This window comes from Schistocerca americana, chromosome 10 (assembly GCF_021461395.2).
Source record: "Schistocerca americana isolate TAMUIC-IGC-003095 chromosome 10, iqSchAmer2.1, whole genome shotgun sequence".
Lineage (NCBI taxonomy): Eukaryota > Metazoa > Arthropoda > Insecta > Orthoptera > Acrididae > Schistocerca > Schistocerca americana.
This window is the reverse complement of record NC_060128.1, coordinates 147,281,353-147,302,367: the sequence shown is the minus strand read 5'-3', so window position 1 is coordinate 147,302,367 and position 21,015 is coordinate 147,281,353. Positions and strand designations below refer to the sequence as shown.

At 43.5% G+C, this 21,015-nt stretch overlaps 1 protein-coding gene across 2 annotated transcripts in view; it reads right to left on the bottom strand.

Moving 5' to 3' along the window:
- The window catches only part of LOC124552408 (plectin-like), a 219,495-nt gene that overhangs the window by 93,172 nt on the left and 105,308 nt on the right, over window positions 1-21,015 (bottom strand). For both annotated transcript variants that reach the window (XM_047126671.1, XM_047126672.1), the window contains exon 8: window positions 13,379-14,406. In XM_047126671.1, coding sequence (XP_046982627.1) covers window positions 13,379-14,406 — 1,028 coding nt within the window. The remainder of the gene's footprint in view (window positions 1-13,378; window positions 14,407-21,015) is intronic.

The following is a 21,015-nucleotide window of genomic DNA, read 5'->3' as shown; positions in this document are numbered from 1 at the left end:
TGGTGCTGTAACAGTCACAGACAGATGGCTCACAATTTTAGACGAACAGTTGGTAACAGGTAGGTTTTTTAAATTAAAATACAGAACCTATGTACGTTTGAACATTTTATTTCGGTTGTTCCAATGTGATACATGTACCCTTGCGAGCTTATCATTTCTGAGAACGCATGCTGTTGCAGCGTCATTACCTGTAAATACCACATTAATGCAATAAATGGTCAAAATGATGTCCGTCAACCTCAGTGCATTTGGCAATACGTGTAACGACATTCCTCTCGACAGCGAGTAGTTCGCCTTCCGTAATGTTTGCACATGCACTGACAATGCGCTGACGCATGTTGTCAGGCGTTGTCGGTGGATCATGATATCAAATATCCTTCAACTTTCCCCACGGAAAGAAATGCGGGAACGTCAGATCCGGTGAATGTGCGGGGCATGGTATGGTGCTTCGACGACCAATCCACCTGTCATGAAATAAGCTATTCAATAGCGCTTCAACTGCACGCGAGCTATGTGCCGGACATCCATCATGTTGGAAGTACATCGTCATTCTGTCATGCAGTGAAACATCTTGTAGTAACATCGGTAAAACATTACGTAGGAAATCTGCATACATTGCACCATTTAGATTGCCATCGATAAAATGGGGTCCAGTTATCCTTCCACCCATAATGCCGCACCATACATTAACCCGCCAAGATCGCTGATGTTCCACTTGTCGCAGCCATCGTGGATTTTCCGTTGCCCAATAGTGCATATTATGCCGTTTTACGTTACCGCTGTTGGTGAATGACGCTTCGTCGCTAAATAGAGTGTGTGCAAAAAAATCTGTCATCGTCCCGTAATTTCTCTTATGCCGAGTGGCAGAACTGTACACGACGTTCTAAGTCGTCGCCATGCAATTCCTGGTGCACAGAAATATGGTACGGGTGCAATCGATGTTGATATAGCACTCTCAACACCGACGTTTTTGATTCCCGATTCTCGCGCAATTTTTCTGCTACTGATGTGCGGATTAGCCGCGACAGCAGCTAAAACACCTACTTGGGCACCATAATTTGTTGCAGGTCGTGGTTGACGTTTCATATGTGGCTGAACGCTTCCTGTTTCCTCAAATAACGTAACTATCCGGCGAACGGTCCGGACAGTTGGGTGATGTCGTCCAGGATACCGAGCAGCATACATAGCACACGCCCGTTGGGTATTTGGATCACAATAGCCATACATCAACACGATATCGACCTTTCCCGCAATTGGTAAACGGTCCGTTTAAACACGGGTAATGTATCACGAAGCAAATACCGTCCACACTGACGGAATATTATGTGATACCACGTACTTACACGTTTGTGACTATTACAGCGCCATCTATTACAAAGCAAAAAAGTGGTCCTACTAAGAATTTCATATTTCTTTACGTACTACACGAATATGTAATAAAAAATGGGGGTTCCTATTTAAGAAAACGCAGTTGATATCCGTTTGACCTACGGCAGCGCCATCTAACGGGCCAACCATAGCGCCATCTGGTTTCCCGCTTCAAGCTAGACGAGTTTCGTTCTTTGTAGTTTTTTCGTTTGATGCTTATTTTGTGAGATATTTGGACCGGTCACTATCAATGGACCCCCCCAGTATAAGAGAAGCGTCCAGGCAGTTGTTAGATCGGTAACTGCTGCTACAATGGCGGGATATAAAGATTTGAGTCAGTTTGAAATTTGTGCTATAGTCGGCGCACAAGCGATGGGAGACAGCATCTCCGAGGTAGCGATGAAGTGGGGATTTTCCAGGACGACCATTCCACGAGTGTACCGCCAATATCAGGAATCTGGTAAAACATTAAATATCCGACATCGGTGTGACCGGAAAAAGATCCTGCAACGGACCAACTATGATCGAAGAGAATCGTTCAGCGTGACATAAGTGCAAACCTTCCGCAAATTGCTGCACATTTCAATGCTGGGCCATCAATAAGTGTGCGGCGTGTGAACCATTCAACAAAAAAACATCGTTGTGGGCTTTCGGAGCCGAAGGCTCACTCATGTACCCTTGATGACTGCACGACACAAAGCTTTACGGCTCCCATGTGCGCATCAACATCGACAAAAATGAACTGTTGATGACTGTAAACATGTTGCCAGGTCGGACGAGTCACATTTCAAATTGTATCGAGTGGATGGACGTGTACAGGTATGGAGACAACCGCATGAATCCATGGATCCCGCATGTCAGCAGGAGACAGTTCAAGCTAGCGGAGGCTCTGCGATGGTGTGGGGAGTGTGCAGTTGGAGTGATATGGGACCCCTGAGACGTCTATTTACGACTCTGACAGGTGACGCGTACTTAAGCATCCAGTCTGATCACATGCATCCGACGGACTTCGGCAATTCCAGCAGGACAACGGGTCCACACGTCCCGAATTGCTACAGAATGACTCCAGGAACACTTTTCTGAGTTTAAACACTTCCCAGACATGAACATTATTGGGCATATTTGGAATGCCTTGCAACATGCTGTTGAGAAGGGATCACCACCCCCTCGTACTCTTAAGGATTTATGGTCAGTCCTGCAGGACTCATGGTGTCAGTTGTCAGTTCTCTCCAGCACTACTTAAGGGATTAGTCGAGTACATGCCACGTCATGTTGCAGCACTTCTGCGAGCTCGGGGGAGGGGGGGTCAAAAATGGTTCAAATGGGTCTAAGCATTATGGGACTTAACATCTGAGGTCATCAGTCCCCCAGACTTAGAACTACTTAAACTTAACTAACCTAAAGACATCACACACATCCATGCCCGAGGCAGGATTCGAACCTGCTCCCGACTGAAGCGCCTAGAACCGCTCGGTCACATCGGCCGGCGGGGGGGGGGGGGGGGGGAGGTGGATCCCTACACGATATTAGTAAGCTGTACCAGTTTCTTTGTCTCTTCAGTGTAGTATGATATAGAATAAAGAAAAGATTTTATTTGCTCTTCATAAATTGTTAAGATGATGTTAAAAATCAGGTGAATTGATACGACAGGGAGTGGGAAGGTACTCTGCAGAATGGTAGACGAAAGGAACATATGGAAAACACTGGCAGGAAGGACAGACAGGACGACGGGGTGTGCATTAAGGCATCGAAGAATAACTCCTGTGGAACTAGATGAAGTTGTAGAATGTAAAAACTGTAGCGGAAGACAGATATTCGAATACATCCAACAAATAATTGAGAACGCACGGTACGAGCCCTACTCTGAGGTGGTGAGGTTGGCAGAGAATAGGAATTCTTGGCGGGCCACACAGTCTGCGTGATCAGTCGCAAGACGGATCACTCAAAAATATTGAACTAGGGCACCCCCGACAAACTTTCAGAGGTGGCAGTATGGACCAAAACAAGAAAAAGTCTACTAAACATGAGGTCTAAAATGCATACCTTAAGAGTAGTGCCGGCCTGTGTGGACAAGCGGTTCTAGGCGCTTCAGTCTGGAACCGCGCGACCACTTCGGTCGCAGGTTCGAATCCTGCCTCGGGCATGGGTGTGTGTGATGTCCTTATGTTAGTTAGGTTTAAGTAGTTCTAAGTTCTAGGGGACTGATGACCTCAGAAGTTAAGTCCCATAGTGCTCAGAGCCATTTGAACCGCCGGCCGAAGTGGCCGTGCGGTTAAAGGCGCTGCAGTCTGGAACCGCAAGACCGCTACGGTCGCAGGTTCGAATCCTGCCTCGGGCATGGATGTTTGTGATGTCCTTAGGTTAGTTAGGTTTAACTAGTTCTAAGTTCTAGGGGACTAATGACCTCAGCAGTTGAGTCCCATAGTGCTCAGAGCCATTTGAACGATTTTGAACCATTTGAACCATTTTTTTCCGCTGTGAGCACTCGTGGAACCTATAGTGAGCACCTCTTTGAATATCCGAGACTCTCTGTCATTACAGACGCACTTCCAATGCTGACCGACATCTGTACAGCCAATTGTCGAGTTCTGGTGCGCCGGTCGGCACGAATAATGGCATCCGCACCATTCAGCATGTCTGGAGCAGTGGCTGTGACAAGACGTTCCGAGCTCTGTTTCTGCATTTCGTGAGGCTGTAACTTTCTTTACAACATCGCCCAACTGTACTCCTATCAACTGCAGCATTATCATTCATTGCACACAGACGTTTATGGGTGTTCTCGGTTTCTTTTTCTGCACAAAAGAATTCAGTAACAGCACGCTGCTTGTAACGTGAGTCGTATTTAGACGCCATTTTGACACTGTACTACGACTCTGCCATCTGCCAGACCGGTTCCAAACTTCACCGGGACACAGAACAAACATCAAATTTGAAGCACCGAAGCACCAACAAGGACATTTGTCTCTGTATATTGGTTCAAATGGTTCAAATGGCTCTGAGCACTATGCGACTTAACTTCTGAGGTCATCAGTCGCCTAGAACTTAGAACTAATTAAACCTAATTAACCTAAGGACATCACACACATCCATGCCCGAGGCAGGATTCGAACCTGCGACCGTAGCGGTCGCTCGGTTCCAGACTGTAGCGCCTAGAACCGCACGGCCAGTCCGGCCGGCGCTCTGTATATTAATGGCTTTAAAAATTTGGAGCATTACTTATTGAACGACCCTGTATCAAAATATTAAAAGTACTCCATATCCCCAAATCAGCACCCCCCCCCCCCTCCCCATCTCTACAAACTACCATATGGGCACCCTTGACTGTCACATTGGAATATCTGAATAGTCCACAAATGTGGATATTTCACGAATCAGTCTGATGGCCAAATGAAGAACGACAACGAGGCCCCTTTCAAACTCTGTCACGTGATGATAACGCTGTCTCAAACGAGGACGAGCCAGCTCCGTGTCCTTCTCAGCAGTCACTCAACACATGACGCCGCTCACGCCCTATGTATGCGCTAGCACGACTGGTAAAAAAACATTAAACACGAACAACACTACAGCAAACTGAAATCAGCATTGATGATTCGCCAACATCTCTCATCCCTAACTGAAAGTCAGCACACTGCGCTCTCTTCAGTTAGGCCGTTCCTTCTCCACCGGGATCCAACAAAACTGTGGTGGGTTATTGAAGCCTGGCAGGGATGTCTGAGTGTGTAGGCCTTTACACACCTCTTCTGCCATGTGTTTGTTGCTCGTTTCTGTCGACATTGTTATTAAAATAGCACTCCTATCTCCCAAACACGGAATGGACAGTGTCTTGAAAGGAGGATATAAGATGAACATCAACAAAAGCAAAATGAGGATAATGGAATGTAGTCAAATTAAATCGGGTGATGCTGAGGGGATTAGATTAGGAAATGAGACACTTAAAGTACTAAAGGAGTTTTGCTATTTAGGGAGTAAAATAACTGAGGATGGTCGAAGTAGAGAGGATATAAAATGTAGACTGGCAATGGCAAGGAAATCGTTTCTGAAGAAGAGAAATTTGTTAACATCGAGTATAGATTTAAGTGTGAGGAAGTCGTTTCTGAAAGTATTTGTATGGAGTGTAGCCATGTATGGAAGTGAAACATGGACGATAACTAGTTTGGACAAGAAGAGAATAGAAGCTTTCGAAATGTGGTGCTACAGAAGAATGCTGAAGATAAGGTGGGTAGATCACGAAACTAATGAGGAGGTATTGAATAGGATTGGGGAGAAAAGTTTGTGGCACAACTTGACTAGAAGAAGGGATCGGTTGGTAGGACATGTTTTAAGGCATCAAGGGATCACAAATTTAGCATTGGAGGGCAGCGTGGAGGGTAAAAATCGTAGAGGGAGACCAAGAGATCAATACACTAAGCAGATTCAGAAGGATGTAGGTTGCAGTAGGTACTGGGAGATGAAGAAGCTTGCACAGGATAGAGTAGCATGGGGAGCTGCATCAAACCAGTCTCAGGACTGAAGACCACAACAACAACATCTCCCAAACAACGAAATATATCAAAACATTGTAAATTTTACAAATACAAAATACTCCTTTTTTAAAAATAGAAGTTCATTTTGTTTTTATTTTTGTTATTATATTTTAACATTGCTGCTATGGCTCTGAGCACTATGGGACTTAACACCTATGGTCATCAGCCCCCTAGAACTTAGAACTACTTAAACCTAACTAACCTAAGGACATCACACAACACCCAGTCATCACATTGCTGCTATGGTTGGTTGATATTACGGTTACTCGGTTATTAGCAAAAAATAAAAAAACACTTGTTACAGCCGATACCAAACAAATAAAGAAAAACACCGGTTATTTAGAATTAAAATACCGGTATCGGCTTTAAGCGGTTGGCTTTCCCATCCCTCTACTACACTGAAGCGCCAAATAAACTGGTGCAGGCATGCATATTCACTTACAGAGATATGTAAACAGGCAGAATACAGCGCCTCGGTCGGCAACGCCTATATGAGACAAGTGTCTGCCGCAATTGTTAGATCGGTTACTGTTGCTACGATGGCAGGTTATTAAGGTTTAAGCGAGTGTGAACGTGGTGTTACAATCGGCGCACCAGTGATGGTACACAACAGAATTTCCGAGGTAACAATGAAGTGTGGATTTTTTCGTACGAATATTTCACGAGGTTACCGTGAATATCAGGAATCCGGTAAAACATCAAATCTCCGACATCGCTGCGGCCGGAAAAAGATCCTGCAAGAAATGGATCGACGACGACTGAAGAGAATCGTTCAGCGTGATAGAAGTGCAACACTTCCACAAACTGCTGCAGATTTCAATGATGGGCGATCAACTAGTGTCAGCGTGAGAACCATTCAACGAAACATCATCAATATGGGCTTTAGGAGCCAAAGAGCCACTCATGTACCCTTGATAACTGCACGACACAAAGCTTTACGCGTTGCCTGGGCCCGTCAAGAACGACATTAGACTGTTGATGACTGGAAACATATTACCTTGTCGGACGAGTTTCGTTTCAAATTGTATCGAGTGGTTGGAAGTGTATTGGTGTGGAGACAGCGTCATGAATCCATAGACCCTACATGTCATATGGGAACTGTTCAAGCTGGTGGAAGCTCTGTAATTGTGTGGGGCGTGCGTAGTTGGATACCTCTGGATACGACTCTGACAGGTGACACGTACATAAGCACCCTGTCTGACCACCTGTATCCATTCGCGTCCATTGCGCATTCCGACGGACTTGGGTAATCCAGCAGGACAATACGACACCTTACACGTCCATAATTGCTACAGATTGGCTCCAGGAACACTCTTCTGAGTTTCAACATTTCCGCTGGCCACCAAACTCCCCAGACACGAATATTATTGAACATATCTGGGATGCCTTGCAAACTGCTGTTCAGAAGACATCTCCACCCCCTCGTACTCTTACGGATTTATTGACAACCCTGTAGGATTCATAGTGTCAGTTCCCTCCAGAACTACTTCAGACATTAGAATTATTAGAATTATATATTAATACCTTCAGCTGCTGACGGGCGTTGATATATATCAACGGGGACAGGTGAAAATGTGTACCCCTACCGGGACGAACCCGGGATCTCCTGCTTACATGGCAGACGCTCTACCCATCTGAGCCACCGAGGGCAGAGAGGGTACTGCGACTGCAGGGACTATTTTAACGCACGCCTCCCGCGAGACCCATATTCTCATCTTATATGTCCACACACTTGGGACACTACGAATGTACGAATTTAGAAATTACGGGAGGATGACAGATTTTTTGCGCGCGTTCTATTTAGCGACGAAGCGTCGTTCACCAACAGCGGTGACGTAAACCGGCATAATATGCACTATTGGGCAACGGAAAATCCACGATGGCTGCGACAAGTGGAACATAAGCGATCTTGGCGGGTTAATGTATGGTGCGGCATTATGGGAGGAAAGATAATTGGCCCCAATTTTATCGATGGCAATCTAAATGCTGCAATGTATGCTTATTTCCTACGTAATGTTCTACCGATATTACTACAAGATATTTCACTGCATGACAGAATGGCGATTTTCTTCCAACATGATGGATGTCCGGCGCATAGCTCGCGTGCTGTTGAAATGGTATTGAATAGCATATTTCGTGACAGGTGGATTGGTCGTCGAAGCACCATACCATGGCCCGCACGTTCACCGTTCTGATGTCCCCGGATTTCTTTCTGTGGAGGAAGTTGAAGGATATTTGCCATCGTGATCCACCGTCAACGCCTAACAACATGCGTCAGCGCATTGTCAATGCTTGTGCGAACATTACGGAAGGCGAACTACTCGCTGTTGAGAGGAATGTCGTTACACGTATTGCCAAATGCATTGAGGTTGACGGACATAATTTTGAGCATTTATTGCATTAATGTGGTATTTACAGGTAATCACGCTGTAACAGCATGCTTTCTCACAAATGATAAGTTCACAAAGGTACATGTATCACATTGGAACAACCGAAATAAAATGTTCAAACGTACATGGGTTCTGTATTTTAATTTAAAAAACCTGTTACCAACTGTTCGTCTAAAATTGTGAGCCATCTGTCTGTGACTGTTACAGCACCATCTATGACAAAGCGAAAAAAGTGGTCCTACTAAAACATTCATATTTCTTTACGTACTACACGAATATGTAATAAAAAAATGGGTGTTCCTATTTAAAAAATAACGCAGTGATATCCGTTTGAACTATGGCAGCGCCATCTAGCGGGCCAACCATAGCACCATCTGGTTTCCCCCTTCAAGCTACACAAGTTTCGTTCTTTGTACTTTTTTCGTTTTACGCTTATTTCGTGAGATATTTGGCCCAGTCACAATCAATGGACCACCTTGTATACACTATCTTCCACATCTTTTTAACTTCACTCCAACTTCTTTTCACAGTATTTTGACACACAAGTGTTTTCTCACATGTTACAGATGGTGCGGAGACGAAATGCACACTCCAGCTTTGGCGACCGTGATCGTTTTGGCGGTCCACACGTTACGGTGTGGGGAGGCGTCCTTTCAGTGGTGCAGTCGGCCGTGACTGCACTTTTTATCAATGACAAAGCGCGACCGCATCGAACTGCGCAGTTGAAGAAGCTGTACCGTAGGTCTCTAGAAGAGCGTAGCGTTCCAAAGGATTGGAAAAGGGCACAGGTCATCCCCGATTTCAAGAAGGGACGTCGAGCAGATGTGCAGAACTATAGACCTATATCTCTAACGTCGATCAGTTGTAGAATTTTAGAACACGTATAATGACTTTTCTGGAGACTAGAAATCTACTCTGTAGGAATCAGCATGGGTTTCGAAAAAGACGGTCATGTGAAACCCAGCTCGCGCTATTCGTCCACGAGACTCAGAGGGCCATAGACACGGGTTCACAGGTAGATACCGTGTTTCTTGACTTCCGTAAGGCGTTCGATACAGTTCCCCACAGTCGTTTAATGAACAAAGTAAGAGCATATGGACTATCAGACCAATTGTGTGATTGGATTGAGGAGTTCCTAGATAACAGGACGCAGCATGTCATTCTCAATGGAGAGAAGTCTTCCGAAGTAAGAGTGATTTCAGGTGTGCCGCAGGGGAGCGTCATAGGACCGTTGCTATTCACAATATACATAAATGACCTTGTGGATGACATCGGAAGTTCACTGAGGCTTTTTGCAGATGATGCTGTGGTGTATCGAGAGGTTGTAACAATGGAAAATTGTACTGAAATGCAGGAGGATCTGCAGCGAATTGACGCATGGTGCAGGGAATGGCAATTGAATCTCAATGTAGACAAGTGTAATGTGCTGCGAATACACAGAAAGATAGATCCATTATCATTTAACTACAAAATAGCAGGTCAGCAACTGGAAGCAGTTAATACCATAAATTATCTGGGAGTAAGCATTAGGAGAGATTTAAAATGGAATGATCATATAATGTTGATCGTCGGTAAAGCAGATGCCAGACTGAGATTCATTGGAAGAATCCTAACGAAATGCAATCCGAAAACAAAGGAAGTAGGTTACAGCACGCTTGTTCGCCCACTGCTTGAATACTGCTCAGCAGTGTGGGATCCGTACCAGATAGGGTTGATAGAAGATATAGACAAGATCCAACGGAGAGCAGCGCGCTTCGTTACAGGATCATTTAGTAATCGCGAAAGCGTTACGGAGATGATAGATAAACTCCAGTGGAAGACTCTGCAGGAGAGACGCTCAGTGGCTAGGTACGGGCTTTTGTCAAAGTTTCGAGAACATACCTTCACCGAAGAGTCAAGCAGTATATTGCTCCCTCCTGCGTATATATCGTGAAGAGACCTTGAGGATAAAATCAGAGAGATTAGAGCCCACACAGAGGCATACCGACAATCCTTCATTCCACGAACAATACGAGACTGGAATAGAAGGGAGAACCGATAGAGGTACTCAAGGTACCCTCTGCCACACACCGTCAGGTGGCTTGCGGAGTATGGATATAGATGTAGATGTTGAAACGAAAGGATATTAGGCGGCGAATGGACTGACCTGTCCATTCCTCCGACTCAAATCCCATCGGCACGCGTGGTGTGCACTGGTGAGACATACTGCAGCACATCCACGTGCACCAATAACCATCCAACATTTGTCAACAGCCCTGGTGGAAGAACGAAAACGAGCGGTTCTAGGCGCTTCAGTATGGAACCGCGTGACCGCTACGGTCGCAGGTTCGAATCTTGCCTCAGGTATGGATGTGTGTGATGTCCTTAGGTTAGTTAGGCTGAAGTAGTTCTAAGTTCTAGGGGACTGATAACCTCCGATGTTAAGTCCCATAGTGCTCAGAACCATTTTTTGAAGAACGAAACGCCCTACCACAAGAACACGTGACCAACCTCGTGGCCGGCATGGTAACAAGTTGCAGAGCATGGTGATCACGCACCCTATTAAGAACCATGTCCCACCTTTCGTAATGTTCAGGGAACCATCGTGAATCTCGGTGACTTCAGTGTAATTATTGTCTTAGACTAAAAGTGTGATTTCTGTTAGTTTCATAGTATTGCTTGCAGTTGCCATCTGTGCTATGCTGTAGCAATTCCTTCTATGTAAGATTAAGTTACTTTTGTCCTTAAGTGTTGGACACTATTCTGTTTTACGGAAGACGGGAGATTAAAAACCCAAATTTAACTCGCAAACACGACAAATGAACGTCAACAACACCTTCCAGGGCCAGCAAGATGAGTATCTCAAAATTTGACGAAAGCTCAAAAGCAGGCTCGCGTTATTCGTCCACAAGACTAAGAGGGCCATAGACACGGGTTCCCAGGTAGATGCCGTGTTTCTTGACTTCCACAAGGCGTTTGATACAGTTCCCCACCGTCGTTTAATGAGCAAAGTAAGAGCATATCGACTATCAGACCATTTGTGTGGATTGAAGAGTTCCTAGATAAGAGAACGCAGCATGTCGTTCTCAATGGAGAGAAGTCTTCCAAAGTAAGAGTGACTTCAGATGTGCTGCATGGGAGTGTCTTAGGACCGTTGCTATTCACAATATACATAAATGACCTTGTGGATGACATCGGAAGTTCACTGAGGCTTTTTGTGGATGATGGTGTGGTGTATCGAGAGGTTGTGACAATGGAAAATTGTACTGAAATGCAGGAGGATCTGCAGCGAATTGACGCATGGTGCAGGAAATGGTAAATGAATCGCAATGTAGGCAAGTGTAATGTGTTGCGAATACCCAGAACGAAAGACCCTCCATCATTTAGCTACAATATAGCAGGTCAGCAACTGGAAGCAGTTAATTCCACAAGTTATCTGGGAGTAGGCATTAGGAGTGATTTAAAATGGAATGACGATATACAATTAATCGTCGGTTAAGCGGATGCTAGAATGAGATTCATTGGAAGAATCCTAAGGAAATGCAGTCCGAAAACAATGGAAGTAGGTTACACTACACTTGTTCGCCCACTGCTCGAATACTGCTCACCGGTGTGGGATCCGTACCAGATAGGGTTGATAGAAGAGATAGAGAAGATCCAACGGAGAGCAGCGCGCTTCGTTACAGGATCATTTAGTAATTGCGAAAGCGTTACGGAGATGATAGATAAACTCCAGTGGAAGACTCTGCAATAGAGACGCTCAGTAGCTCGGTACGGGCTTCTATTGAAGTTTCGAGAACATACCTTCACCGAGGAGTCAAGCAGTATATTGTTCCCTCCTACGTATATCTCGCGAACAGACCACGAGGATAAAATCAGAGAGATTAGAGCCCACACAGAGGCATACCGACAATCTTTCTTTCCGCGAACAATACGAGACTGGAATAGAGCCACGCACCGTCAGGTGGCTTGCGAAGTATGGCTGTAGATGTAGATGTAGATGTAGAAGTCTGGCGTTACTGGGAACAGAAGCTCCAATGTAGAAATCAACATACAGACAGTTTGTCAGGTGTACGGGATTTAACCAATAATGAGTGGGTTCAGCTGAAGCTGAAGAAACTTGAAGACTCTCTTCCCGCAGCAGTGAGGTCGTTATGAAGACTAGTGGTGGTGTTACATAGTTTTAACTTGGTGGTGTCTCCTGGGGGGGGTGAATACTTTTTCGTCTGACGTGCTTACACTGAATGAAAACCTGATTTACATGTTGTTGTTGTTGTGGTCTTCAGTCCAGAGACTGGTTTGATGCAGCCTTCCATTCTACTCTATCTTGTACAAGCTTCTTCATCTCCCAGTACCTACTGCAACCTACATCCTTCTGAATCTACTTAGTGTATTCTTTGTCCTGATAATAATGTCCTCCTGAGTAGTCCCTGCCCGGAGATCCAAATGGGGAACTATTTTACCTCTGGAATATTTCACCCAAGAAGACGCCATCATCATTTAACCATACAGTAAAGCTGCATGCCCTCGGTAAAAGTTACGGCTATGGTTTACCCTTGCTTTCAGCTGTTCGTAGTACCAGCAAAGAAAGGCCGTTTTGGTTAGTGTTACAAGGCCAGATCAGTGAATCATCGAGACTGTTGCCCCCGCAACTACTGAAATGGCTGCTGCCCCTCTTCAGGAACCACACGTTTGTCTGGCCTGTCCATTAATTTAGCGGACACACCCTATGCACCAGCAGCACTGGGAGTCTCGGACTCACCTGTCCCGTTCTCCTGAGTAGTCCCTGCCCAGAGATCCAAATGGGGAACTATTTTACCTCTGGAATATTTTACCCAAGAAGACGCCATCATCATTTAACCATATAGTAAAGCTGCATGCCCTCGGGAAAAGTTACGGCTTTAGTTTCCCCTTGCTTTCAGCTGTTCGCAGTACCAGCACAGAAAGGCCGTTTTGGTCAGTGTTACAAGGCCAGATCAGTCAGTCATCCAGACTGCTGCCCCTGCAACTACTGAAAAGGCTGCTGCGCCTCTTCAGGAACGACACGTTTGTCTGGCCTGTCCATTAATTTAGTGGACACACCCCAAACGCCAGCAGTACTGGCAGTCTCGGACTCACCTGTCCCTCTCGGTGTCCAGCTCGTCACGCAAGCGGTCCAGATCCCTGAGCAGTGCCGCTTCCTCCCTTCTGGCCTCCTGGCGAACAGCCACTAGCTGCCGTTCCAGCTCCAGACGTGTGCTCCTCTCCTTCTCCAGTTGTTCCCTCAGCTTGGAGACGTCTTCCGCTCCCTCAGCTGCCTGTCGTCTCTCCGGCTCTGGACGTTTGGCTCTCTCCTTCTCCAGTCTCTCGTTCAGCCTGGGCGCGGCTGCTGCCCCCGCCTGCTTCACCTCCTGACGAGCCGCCTCCAGTTGGCGTTCCAGCTCGAGACGTGTTCTCTTCTCTTCCTCCAGCTGTTCTTCGAGCTTGGAGATTCCGGACACCTCGACCTGGGACACTGCTGTCAGCTGCCTTTCTAGCTCGTGTCGTACGCTCTTCTCTTTCTCCAGCTGCTCTTCGAGCTTGGAGATTCCAACTGCTTTGTCCTGACTGATTTCTTGAGACAAAGTGGCCAATTTTTTCTCCAGTTCTAGGCGCAGACTCTTCTCTTTCTGCAGCTCCTCTTCCACCTGGGAGACGCCAGTCACCTGGTCATGCTTAACCATTTGAGACATAGTTGCTAATTGCCTCTCCAGTTCCAGTCGTACACTCTTCTCTTTCTCTAGCTGCTCTTCGAGCCCGGAGATTCCAGCTGCCTTGTCCTGATTCTCTTGTGATAAAGTTGTCAACTTTCTCTCCAGTTCCAGTCGTGCACTCTTCTCTGCTTCCAGCTGCTCCTCAAGCCTGGATTTTTCAGCAGCCTTGCTCTGACTTTCCTCTTGTGACACAGCTGCCAACTTTCTCTCCAGGTCCAGCCGTGCACTCCTCTCTTTCTCCAGTTGCTCCTCAAACCTGCAGTTTTCAGCTGCCTTGTCCTGACTGACCTCTTGCGACATAGCTGCCAACTTTCTCTCCAGTTCCTGCCGTGCACTCTTCTCTCTCTCCAGCTGCTCCTCCAGCCTGGAGATTCCAGTGGCCTCCTTGCGGTCACGTTTCAGCTGGCCCTCCACCTGTGTAATCGGTTAGCAACATTAATAAGCTGAGAAAATATACAGAGAAGTGAATCAGAGGCATCTTTTTCACAGACAGAATGATTCTTTTGGAGTAAATGTAATTACTTAAAGATATTTTATATAGTGTATCTAGTAATTAAGAGACTATAACAACAGCATGGTCTTTAGATTGATACTAAGTTAGATTACATATGTCTTTCATTCCATAGACACAAAGTGTAGAAACACAGTATCCATAGTTGGAGATGATCTCATAAAATCATAAAAAATAGAAATTTACACAAAAACTAATGTACTAAAATTCGTCGTTCATTCCACAGTTGCTTATTGAAATGGTTCTCAAAGAGGTAATTAAGTTTTCACAGAGTAATAGAACAGCTTAGTTTGTCACAAACATGTAAAGGTAAACACTGATCAGTCAGAACATTGTGAACACCTACCTAATAGCCGGTATGACCACCTTTGGCACATATAACAATGGCGACATGTGTTATCATGGAAGCAATGAGGCTTTGGGTAGGTTGCTGGAGGGAGTTCACATCACATCTGCACATACGAGTGACGTAATTCCCGTAAATTTCAGGGAGGGGGACCATGAGGTCTGACACCAAGTTCAATCAGTGATTGGCTTCATATCTGGCAAGTTGGGAGGCAGCACTTCACTTGGAATTATCCTCCATGTTGCTCAAACCACTCCATAACACTGCTGGTATTATGACATGGCGCATTATCTTGTTGAAAAATACCAATTACACTGGAAAACAATCGTCATGGATGGGTGTACATGGTCTGCAACCAGTGTACGATACTCTTTGGCTGTCATGGGGCCTTGCACGAGATCCGCTAGAACCATTGATGCCCACATGAATGTTCCCCAGAGCATAATGCAGTTGTTGCTATCCTGCAGTACAGGTGTCAAGGAGGTGTTCCGCTGGAAGACTACTGATTCGTGCCCTCCAATTGGCGTGACAAAGAAGGTATCGGGATTGATCAGACCATGCAATGCTTTGCCACTGCACCAATGTCCAGAGCCAATGGTCACATGCCCATTTCAGTCATAGTTGTGGTGTTAACATTGGCACATGCATGGGCTGTCAGCTGCAGATTCCCACCATTAGGAGTGTTCCGTGCACTTCATGTTCAGACATACTTGTACTCTGCCCAGCATTAAAGTCTGACATTACTTCTGCCACAGTTCACCGCCTGTTCTATTATAGCAACAGTTCACCGCCTGTTCTATTTTAGCAGTCTCCCCAGCCTACAATGTCCAACATCTGCAATGAGGTGTGGCCACCCAATTCCACAATGTCTAGGTGTGGTTTCACCGCCGGCCGGTGTGGCCGTGCGGTTCTAGACACTTCAATACAGAACTGCACTGCTGCTACGGTCGCAGGTTCGAATCCTGCCTCGGGCATGGATGTGTGCGATGCCCTTAGGTTAGTTAGGTTAAAGTAGTTCTAAGTTCTAGGGGACTTATAACCTCAGATGTTAAGTCCAATAGTGCTCAGAGCCATTTGAACCATTTTTTTGTGGTTTCGTCTTGGTTTCGCCAGGACTTGAAGACACTCACCGCAGCACTTCTGGAACTCTCAACAAGTCTTGCTGTTTCCAAAATGCTTGTTCTGAGCCTCCGAGCCCCCAAAATCTGATCTCGGTCAAACTCAGATAGACTGCACCCCTGCCTCACTATATACACAGGCAGTACCATGAGTGTGTCTGACTAGCAGTCATTTCTCACCAGGTGATGCTGCTGTCGCCTGGATGCGCCTACATCAGTAGTAAGTCAATGGTAGTAATGTTTTGTCTGATCAGTGTATGTCGTCAAACCATATAAAATAATTTCTATGTCACAAATCATTAAATGAAAATAAAATTACAGTGCTTTCTTATCCTAATCATGTGCCTTGAAGTAAAATAATATGTTGTGGCCACATATTATTACTAATATATCATTGTTATTTGCCCCATGTGGAAGATGTGCTTTGTTGGTGCTCCACAATTTTCTCTATTGTGAATGTATTTAATTGACGTTAGGGCGTTCGTCTTTGACATACTAGTGTAGAAGATATTACAAATTCAGCTACATAAAAAAATCCTTGCAATTCGTACGTTTAAGCGCACCTATTAACCAACCTCTGGACTCTTCTTTTTGTGAGACTGTGTGCACCAGGTAAATCCAGTTCTAGATTCTAATATTTGCATTGTTTAGGTCATTTTTCCATAATCTTTCATTGACTTTATCACAGTTTGTGTGTGTCACTATATTTGGTGCATTTTCGAACATCTACGACTGCGACATAAAATTTATACTATATGCCATACATATATATGTATATTACAAATTGTAAATTACATTTGTGCTTCTTAGGTGTCTTTGGCAACAGAACATTATTTAAAAATAATCATTACATCATTTCATTGTACATTCAGGTGACAAAAGGTAAATTTTTGATAGTTTTTCAGACACTTACGAGTGTTTTTGCACAACGTATTCCACAGTAAGTTTTGAGCTACACTTGGACATTAAGTAAACTTTGGCAGAAATATCTATGCAGAAAATCGTTTCCCCCTTATTGCAGTCTACATACCAGTACTTACCTGATTACCACAACACTTCCACATCTTTCCGCTCATTGCCCTGTTTCTTCTGTCTGAAATACTGAAATACAGTGAGGTAACAAAAGCCATGAGACACCACCTAATATCATGTTGGATCTCCTTTTGCCTAGCATAGTGCAGCAACATGACATGACATGGACTCAACAAGTCGTTGGAAGAAATATTGAGGCATGCTGCCTCTACAGCTGTCCATAATTGTGAAAGTGTTGTCGGTGCAGGATTTTGTGTGCAAGCTGACCTCTCAATTATGTCAGATTAACGTTTGAGGGAATTCTATTTTGTATATTTTAAAACTGTTCAATCAGGTATTTTATGAGTTTGCCAATTCAAATTGTGACTCGTTGATATGGTAGTCATAGTATACAATGTTTTTTTTCCATTTTATGGAGTGCACAGTTTAAAATATCTGAACATTTAAAGAAGTTGCCAGTCATGCACCACTTTGGAATCTCATCAAGATCTGCCTATTTGTATAGATTTTTCCGAGCAGTACTTCATATATTGAAGCCTGACATGCTCTCAGCTACTCATTATCCTGCAAATTATGAAGTGTAGATCAACAGATTGATAACAGCAGTTACAGACTTGCTATCAAACTGTAGTAAATTTCTGATACACTTGCTCTGGATAAGACTATAGAAATATGCCAGCTCTGTATTCTGTTCTGTATCGTTCTATGCCAACATCCATGTTTTAACCAAGATTGTGTTGCAAGTGTTGTTTACTTAACACAAACATCTTTTTAATGTCATTTCAGGAAAGACTTTTGTGTCCATGTTTCATTTACACCATTGGACATGAGTGGAATGAAGAAGGAAATGCATGTATCTGTGTTACCACTGCCCTCAAGATAATCACAAAGGCAGTGGCTGAGTGCTGACACACTTGAACACACGTGTGGGTTTCCCTCTTAGTTTCAATCATGTCCAATCGTGTAAATAAAACATGGAAACAAAAGTCTTCTATAAAACCACATCAAAAAGATATTCACATTCTAATGTGAGACTTATTATTGGCAGTCATTACAAAACTAAGATAAATAAAGCTTGTAACACAACATTGATTAAAACAGTAAAGTTGGCAGCCTGTGTAAACAGAGGGCAGTAGGCATGAAATCTATAGCTTGTTGCCGACAAAGAGGCCACTTGGTTCAGGGATGTCTTGGGTAAGAAAGAGTGCAGAAACTGTCACATTACAGAGCACCTTGAGGAGGAATGTTTACATCTGACATCAGATCATATCAACCTAAGACTGCCCACCTAGTACAGATTAGCAAATTTCATGTGGAAGTAACAACGATTCATGAAAGCACATTATAGAGGTGATGGTCTTCAAAAGTAGTGTTTATTTGTATAAATGATGGTGAAATTAAATTTAAGCTATTGTAATACGACACAATGAGCAGAAAGAAGATTGTTACTAGAATCACTATCATCAGATAGTGATTATCATTAAGATAGTGACTCAGCATGCTTTCCCACTCTTCCAAACACTGTGAACCTGTAATAACAGGCAGCTGTGACCCAACACACTAACAATGAAAATCTTGCTTATGTAAAAATGGGTCCTTTGGTCAAAGTAATGCGTATTGTGGACATTGGGAAACCCAGAAAAGAAGAGAATCAAAGAGTCTGAGACGTGTTGCTATAACAAGATATTAAAAATGAAGCGGCTTGGTGAGATAAGATATGAGGAGGTTCTCCGCAGAACTGATGAGGAAAGGACTGTGTGGAAAACACTGACAAGAAGAAGGGACTGCATGGTAGGACTTGTAATAAGACATCAGGGAATAATATCTGTCGTGCTAAAGGGAGATGTAAATAGCGAAACTGTAGGTGAAACTAGGGACTGGAATATGCACAACAAATATTTGAGAACATAGGGTGTGAACGCTACTCTGAGAAGTTGGCACAGGGCAATATGTTGTGGCGTGATGCATCAAACCAGTTTGTAGGTTGGCAGTGACGAAAAAATTGGGGGAAGGTACCTTTAATGAGGATGAATGATTACATCAATCCATGAAACAACCATGCTCTACTATTTGCACTCATCTTAATGAGGACCACCTGTGAAGATAATTTTTTTGTCTGAGAGGAGGAAAAAATGTGCACAGACAATGTAAGGAATGCCTGCTTTATCTTAATGCATGAATATAACAGTCGTACAGTTTATGAAATAATTTTTTCGGGTTGCTTCAAATCTTTTTTAAATTATAAACGTTCACAGACTTTACATGATGTCAAATGGGTTGTCTCAAAGCATCAACCTGAAGAACATGCAACCACCATTGCATGAATGCAATTCCCCTATACAATTAAGCAGTTTTGAGTGTATTTTCATTCAGATTTGACAACTTCCATTTCATGTTTGAGCTCCTATATATAGTGTCCCACATCAATCTGAGAGCCTCCACACTGCAGGTGGAAAAATGCATCTATACTGCTTAAACTCTCAAATTCGCTGAGTGCCACTCTTACATTGTGGCTTCATGTTTGTGGTACTAATGTCTTCAGAATGTGGTTCTCTGCTCATATGTAAGATGTTTCTCATAACCCATGTTATACATTTGAATAGACACATGACTTTGACATCTTATAAAATCCTGAAAATTTTATCCAAACATTTCTTGTTGCTACACTAAATCAAAAATCAATATGCCACAGTTCGTGAATCACAAGTTACTTTGGAGAATACACTATATGCATCAAAATAACATGTTGCCCCTGAAGATCCATCCACAAGTTCAGTAGTGGTAACAGTTTTCACGAAATGTGGTAACAAAACTACTTGTTTACCTTGGTGAACATTTCAGTTGAGCTGTGATGTCACACAAAATGTTTCTTTTTCTGCCTTTTTGTTGCATGATGAAATTTTTAACCATTCACCTCTAATTTGGTGTATGGTCTACTCTCTGATGATTTATATTTATGAGATACAACACACATAAATTATATCCTTGGTGATTTTTGTTTTATGGGCATTAGGCTGTGGTTCAAGACATACTCGCCTGCCTAATGTTTCATTTTCCAATGCTATAGACTCATAAGAGTCTACACTCACTCAGATAGCAGTTTCAAAGTTGAACAAGCTCAGCAAGCCAAACTATTTACATGTTTATGTTCCAAACTGTTATCTGAATCTTTACAGCTTCTGAAAGATATATTGTGAGGCAGAGAAATATGCCTTGGGCCATGGCCTAACATTCATAAAACAAAAATCGACGTGGAGGCATCATACGATCACACATAAGTTACTTGTAATTTTCATTTCAGTCATTCAGTGTCAGCAGCCTGCAATAAAAAAATCAAATAATGGAACATCAATGATGGAATAATGGCAATAAGAATAATGACTAAAAAGGAAGATGTTCCATCTCAAAAAGAGAATACATCATAACAACAAAAAACAACAAAAAATCATAACAATGAAAAATAACTCTGTCTGGTAATTTATTCATGACTGGAGGTTCTTTTCCTTCACCCTTCTTCCTTCACCTTCAGCTCTTCTGCCAGAACAAGGAGACACTGGCTCTGTAAACTTGCAAATTCAAATACCTTTATATATGTGTTCTCCTGCTTGCTTAGTAGATTTTTTTATGTATTCAGTTATTCGATATACCATAATAAATATATAGGTTGTATCACATATGCAAATAGGCTTCTATTCCCCGGATTTTAAAATTCACTGAGAGTCTCTAAGGTAGGGTGGAACAATATGCCACATGTGAAAATCATTCCTAGACACTTATATCTCTAAATTCAGACCTATTATACCCTACTACATGGCAATTTTAAGTTGTTAAGTTTGGTGAATTTGTTCTCAATATTCCTCAAAAAAATATCAAGAGTTTTGCACTATCTGGATGTACATGTGAAATGAAACTGTGATGGAGTATCTTACAACAATACAATCTATATTATGACAAGACAACTTGCAAATTGTTGGGTAGTTTGTGTATTGTGTATGAAACCTGGGACCTAGAAACAA